Source organism: Syzygium oleosum, unplaced genomic scaffold (assembly GCF_021117445.2).
Source record: "Syzygium oleosum isolate NSW1041296 unplaced genomic scaffold, Sole_v2.1 Sole_v2.03, whole genome shotgun sequence".
In the NCBI taxonomy this organism is placed as follows: Eukaryota; Viridiplantae; Streptophyta; class Magnoliopsida; order Myrtales; family Myrtaceae; genus Syzygium; species Syzygium oleosum.
In genome coordinates this window covers 7,385,209-7,391,702 of record NW_026607487.1, presented here as the reverse complement: position 1 = coordinate 7,391,702, position 6,494 = coordinate 7,385,209, and the positions used below count along the sequence as shown (strand labels likewise).

Below are 6,494 nucleotides of genomic sequence, written 5' to 3'. Positions count from 1 at the left end.
ATATCGCTGTCCAGAAAATTATATATTGACTTGAAATTGTTGCTGAAACTCTTACTGAAGGTCTGTCCAGGGTAAAGAGGTGTACTCATGAAGGACGGGCTCTTATGTCATTAGATCTTCAGCTCTTTCTCTCACCAAACATTGCCTCCTAGGGACCACATTGAACAAATTAAAAGTTCAAGAACGACATTGCACATTGGGGCGAAAGTTTAGGGATCACATTACACATTAGGTCATAGTTTAGGAACCGTTTGTGTCATTATCCCTTCCTTTTTAGGTGTACGCAAAAAACCAGAATGCCGTTAAATTTAGGTTCGTTTTCATCTTCGTCTTCCATAGTGTATATTCAGATATAGCATAAAGTAATTTGGTTAGTCATTGATATGGAATTTACACAAGGGTGTACATGTAGGTCTTCAAGAATCGACATCAACAAATTAAAAGTTCAATAACGACATTGCACATTGGGGCGAAAGTTTAGAGATCACATTACACATTAGGTCATAGTTTAGGAACCGTTTGTGTCATTATCCCTTCCTTTTAGGTGTACGCAAAAACCAGAATGCCGTTAAATTTAGGTTCGTTTTCATCTTCGTCTTCCATAGTGTATATTCAGATATAGCATAAAGTAATTTGGTTAGTCATTGATATGGAATTTACACAAGGGTGTACATGTAGGTCTTCAGGTATCTCCATTTGTAATCTATTAAACCGGGTTACACGTTGTATCATCGCAATTTTGCTTGTCCATGGAATGGACCCCGTGATAAAAGAATGCATCATCATGAATCAAAGAGATTACAACCAAGGAGGTTGCATGCGGGATGCATCAAGTAATGACTGACTAGTTACCCTCACTGCGAAAGCTACATAAAAACTAGAGGGTCACTGACAAATTCTTTTGCTGTTTTCCAATTTGTTTCCCTTTTGATAGATTGTCGTTCCATTTTTTCAATAAATATGTGAAATCCAAGAATGGACATGGCTCTTATATCCTGTTCTGAGAAGAACAAAAAGACAAAGAAGCTGCACCCTTCTTCTTCCTTTTCTTGTGTAGTAAGATTTGAGATATTTGACCATACAGAACCGGAAGCCCTCGCTACTGTCGTTCCTTTTTCTTATTGCTTTGGTCTTAGGTAGAAGCAGGCGACTGTGTGATGGCAGCGACCATCTCCAGTGATACGCAGGGTTGATCCACTGGTACCTGCAAAACCCAAGAAGAATAAAAGTGAGAGATCAAGAAAAAAACTTATCTTCTCATTAGATATGTTGCGTCAGTCTGACAGTATGTTGTTTTCCGCCGGAGTAAAGCTTTCACTGGGTGAGACTGACACACGACTAATGCCTCGACTTCCGTCTACATGATTTGCTTATCTTAGCTTTCGTACTCAATACATGAACTAATGATGGCGTTTATTCAACTAAAATAGAAGTGACTGATGGGAAAACAACAGTTACAACACCATTGCATGTTCAGGATTGTTATAGCAAACACCTTTCGTTTTGCACAAACGACTTCACTTATTAGCCAAAAAGAATCCATGAAATATCAATATGGGCCTAAGAAGCAGTAATGTTTACTGAAAATTTCAAAATAAAAAGAAAGGGATGTATCTGGCTAAATGCATGTAAATGGTAAAGAAGTTAAAAACTGTATGGACCGATCCATCATACCTATGAAACTTAATCTGGGTCTTGTAAAGGCCTTAAACAAACAATATAATGAATGGATGCTGATTATGATGATCACTCAACTTACTGCACTTGATGATGATATGATGCCAAGAATGATGATACAGGTTGTGGTGAAGGACACCATGTAATAGCCAGATAGGGCAAAAAAAAAAAAAAAAGGATTGCTTTGTCAAGAGGGATAGAAATGGGTGTTGTGTTTGAAGTGGTAGTGTTATAAAGTTTGACTTACAAAGTGACCTGCTCCAAGAATCCAGTAAAAGTGCAAGTTCTTATGTGATCTCTTGAACCCCTTTGTCACTCTTCCCGTCCCACAATACAAAGGTGTCCTCTCCATCCTTAAAAATCTCTTCAGTCCTTTCCACCTGAAATTTATTTTCAGAAAAAGGATCATTTAAAAAATCACAAAATGGTTATTCATTCCCGCATGAGAGAGAGAGAGAGAGAGAGAGAGAGAGAGAGAGAGAGAGAGAGAGAGAGATCTTACTTGAGCTTCTTAACCCATGCTTCAGTCCCCTTAGTTGCACAAATTACATCAAGCTGCATAACATTAATTAAATCAAGCCATTTCGTTAGTTTTCTTTTTTTGTTGCTTTTTTATTATAGTTTTTTTTTTTTATAATCGAGATATCCCACGTGCAATGAACTATTCCTCGGGGTGGTAGGGTACAAGACCAATGCCACCGGGTAAGCCCTCAAGATGTGATCGGCAGGAGTTGAACCTGAGACCTCATCAGTTTAACTGTCTGAGGCCAGAAACTCTCAACCACTCGACCAATCGCCCCATTGGTACTTTTTTATTATAGTTCTACTTCCCATAATACACTTTCCGTTCAAATCATGTCTTCGTTCGGGCTACAAGTACAGGAGGACCAGCCCGAGCTAAATCTTTATCAAAAAGGTCAGTGAAAGGATTCAAAGGCCACAACTTTAGTGAGGTGGTCCATGTGGAATTTGACCCCCTCCAGCTCGGTGGCTTTCCATTGACATGAAAAAGTCTGAAGAAGTTGAAACTTGAAAGTGACCCTGAGAGACAGATATCTTACTTGCCCATTGTATATAGTCACATTCACTCCCTTGGCGAGCAGCTCATCGACCTGAAAGCATTTTTGAGAAAACTATAAGAATTAATAAATGTATGCCTTAAAATCAATACCAAAAGCATATTTGAGCATTGTAAGCAACTATTCACACAACACGTGAAATAAGAAGAGATATATATCAGAAAAGTATGAGAATTAGCAGCAAAAAGACAAGCTTTTGTTTTCACATTTTGTCTAGTAAAAGATAAAGAGATTGTCTGCAGCAAAAGTCGAAATTTCTTGGTCCATATTAGATGTTGCTGCATCTTTCCTTCAATATCCGCATAAGCAAAGGGTCCAAAAACACACATACACACAGGATCAATATTACCTTTAAGACCTAATTAGTCTGTTATGTTTATTCATTGACTGCTCAGCTGTCAAATCTTGACCTTAACAAGGAGTTCTATGCCAATCAATAAATCTGAACCGCCTATGTAGAAGGATTTGAGACGGTGATGTCAAATGCGTTACCTCTTTAATTCTTGGTTTCATGAAATCGCCTCCAAGGGCTGAGAAGACAGAGTCCGACTGCTCTCCCCATCTGCACAGATGAATAATTCATGTGGTTTCATTAGATATGGGATGTCCTCAACAGAATTTTTCAATTCCCGATAAGGGAATGAAAAGGCGCTCACGTTAAATTCGCTGGGATTATCCGGAGCTTCTTTTTGACAACGACGTTCATCAAGGTGTCGAAATTGCCATTATTTTTTGCAGAAGATTTCAAGTAATTCAAGTATCTGTTCATCGATGCTCCTTGCGCGAGTTCCACTGCTTCCATGGACACATGGTCCATTCCCTCATCCAATAGAAAATTGTAGAAATCCTACGTTGTCAAGAAAAATGTGAAAGTACCAAAAAGTTAGAATTTGTTATGTAATAAAAGAACTAATCTTGTTAATCTTGATGCTTTTAGTGTTACATATTCAACTTTATAGAAAAGAATGTATAGAATATGTCGTACCACTGAATTGCTACCGGAGGAGATCAATCTCTCGAGCTCATTCCAAGAAGCTGTGGCCTCCCTATACTGCCTCCTCATTAGCTGCTGCCTAATCTCCTCAGCTACCCTGTTTTCCGAAACCGACTAGTTAGATTACCAGAGATAATCCAATCCAAAAATCATCTTCTTTTTTCCATTTTATTCTAATAGTGAAGATTACAGACCTGTTAGACTTTTTCACATCATTGTCATCAAGTCTTGAAACGTCTTTGAGAAGAGGACCCCACGAAAACTGCAAAAAGAAAGAAAAGAAATGATTTTTCAGATGACGATTTGGATATTTACGTTTATTTTTTTGAAGGATCAAAAGGAATTATTTTGGACATTTCAGGAGTCGTTTTCGAAATATATTCTCACCACAAAGTCTTCAGGGGAGATCCAGCTGTCTCCTAATGCAACTCCTGCATTGAAGAAATAAATCGGAGTCCAGAAATCTAATTTTTAGTGTCTTCTAATACAAAATAAAACAAGACAAATGTTGAAAACCATAAATCTGGGTTTTGTTCTTCCTCTTTTTTATTGAACAATGAAGATAGTATAAATCAGTTCTTTAGCAGCTAAAAAACAGAATTTTATCTTATGATACCTCCAAGCTTAAGCTTCAATTTGCCAGCTTCAATGGCTTTCAGTGCAGACAAGGCAAGAGTGACAGCATATTTCCCTCCATAAGACTCGGCCACAATGTAGAGAGGACTCTTCTGGAGACACTCATTCCTGTTGAATATCTTCCTTAGCAATGTAGTCAAATCTGTTGCAGCTTCTTCATCTGTCTTCACAAAAAGCTTTGGGTCCTCCACAAAACTGTATCCTGTTCCAACGGGGTTGTCCTGTATTTGTATTATATCAAATGAATGTCATACAAATAATTATATAAACGAGCAAATGAGGATAAAAATTCAAATTCATGTCTCATTTATAAGTTGTTCATCATTTTACCACAAACAAGAGATCGGCTTTCTTCAACCATGTCAACTTTCGTGGTTTCAGGCGGGTGTCCAGTGGTCCAATCTCTTTAAAGTTGCCAATCCCAACTCCTGATCCACCCTGTTTTAATTAAAGGAAGTCCATAAATATGTCTCAATGTACATTGTATCCACTGAACACAAGCTAAAATGACATATAATTTCTCCATTCATAATGTTTTTCGCGTTTGGTGTAGAGGGAATTACTGGTCCACCCTGCAACCAGAGAATGACAGGCCAAGGCTTGGAGGGATCATCAACTCTGTTTGGACTTCTGTAGAGCCACCAGAACATGTGTGCTTCTGTGTAATTGCCAAACCAAAACACACAAAAACACAAAGAAACAGATCAGACAATGGAAGTGAGGATTGATTTAATTAACTTATTCTGCATCGATTTCGGGTGGGCTTACTGGGTCTGACTTCGACATAACCCCACTCTTCTGATCCATCCTTTGTTCTTCTTGCAGCTTCGGCCATCCACCCATTGCCAAGCACCAACAGAGACAACACAGTCACGTACAGACTCGCCTTTCTCATTCTGAAAAGGCCCAAAAAACCCAACAAACATTTTCTCCACGGATCAAACGAAAAAGAAGGTCAAGCAGAAACTTTACACGTGCACACAAACTCGCACACTCAAAAGCGAACTGGAATTAGCTCTCTTTTTGTTCTGTTTCACAGCAGATATAACCCAAATAAAATAAAGGCGGAAGCTCCCACCGATATGACGATGTCAACGTTCTTTCCTCAGAGGATTAAAGCATTTCATTATGGGATGCGCAATAGGACAATAGTCATAATAATGATAGCCCGCGAACAACTGAGCTAATGCTACTGATTTACGCCCTGCAAAAAGCATGGCCTAATCTTCTACTTTTGGAACAGTCTGAGAACTTACTAGAGTCGTAGGAAAAAAAAACATGCAACAAGACTAGAATGGTTGCGTTGTGTCCTACATGCCGTGTAGTGTCTGAAATGGCACAGTAGACTTCTGGTGAATCCGAGATGAACTTCTTGTGGTGAATGAATGAACTCTGAATCTTTCAATAGTAGAGATTGCGTGCGGGAAAGAAAAATTCTCTCTCTCGAGGAGCAAACCTGGCTAAGCAGTAGTATATTACAGTTGGAGATTTCTGTGAATTACCCGTGACAAAATTGGCAATGAGTGGGTTTCCCATTTCTGGTACTGTTATGATGATGAAGAGCCAGAGAACATGATCCCATAAAAAAGGAAAGTGGGGTGGCTGGAGCCTGGAATTGCCTTCTCAGGGGGACCAATTTAGGACAAGAGTCTATGGGCAGGATAGTGACATGAAATCAAATTAACATGTCATTGAATTTAGATTGAGTTGATTTGAAAAGGTAATAAATCTTCTTTGTGCTGTCATTTTCCCCCATAGAAATGCATATATGACCAAATTCAAATGGGGATAGATCTAGACAATGATCGTTAGGGTAAAAATACTAAAATGTGCATCGAAAGTCCTAAAACTTGTAACGAATGTGCAATTAAGTCCTAAAACTTGTAATGAAAGTGCAATTAAGTCCTAAAACTTGTAAAATTAGTGCAATTGAGTACTTTCGGGATAATATAAAATGCTGATGTTGTTTTTTTAATATTTTCTCTCTCCTACGTGGTGATGACGTGGCTAAAACGTGAAACATAATATTAGAACGATGTCGTTTTGGTCCAAATATGATTGTGAATGCAAATTTTATTTAAATCAAATTAAAAAATAAGCTAAAAATA

General features: G+C 38.3%; 1 protein-coding gene across 1 annotated transcript; it reads right to left on the bottom strand.

Moving 5' to 3' along the window:
• Positions 1–907: 907 nt before the first annotated feature.
• On the bottom strand, positions 908–5,909 carry LOC115687424 (serine carboxypeptidase-like 51). The gene is made up of 13 exons (XM_030612980.2): positions 5,155–5,909; positions 4,950–5,044; positions 4,717–4,824; positions 4,367–4,607; positions 4,138–4,181; positions 3,945–4,012; positions 3,742–3,847; positions 3,413–3,603; positions 3,249–3,318; positions 2,739–2,789; positions 2,180–2,232; positions 1,925–2,057; positions 908–1,204 (listed from the first exon to the last, which is right to left on the bottom strand). The coding sequence occupies exons 1-13, from the start codon at positions 5,279–5,281 to the stop codon at positions 1,133–1,135; spliced, it is 1,359 nt and encodes a 452-aa protein (XP_030468840.2). The 5' UTR covers positions 5,282–5,909; the 3' UTR covers positions 908–1,132.
• Between the last annotated feature and the right edge of the window lie 585 nt (positions 5,910–6,494).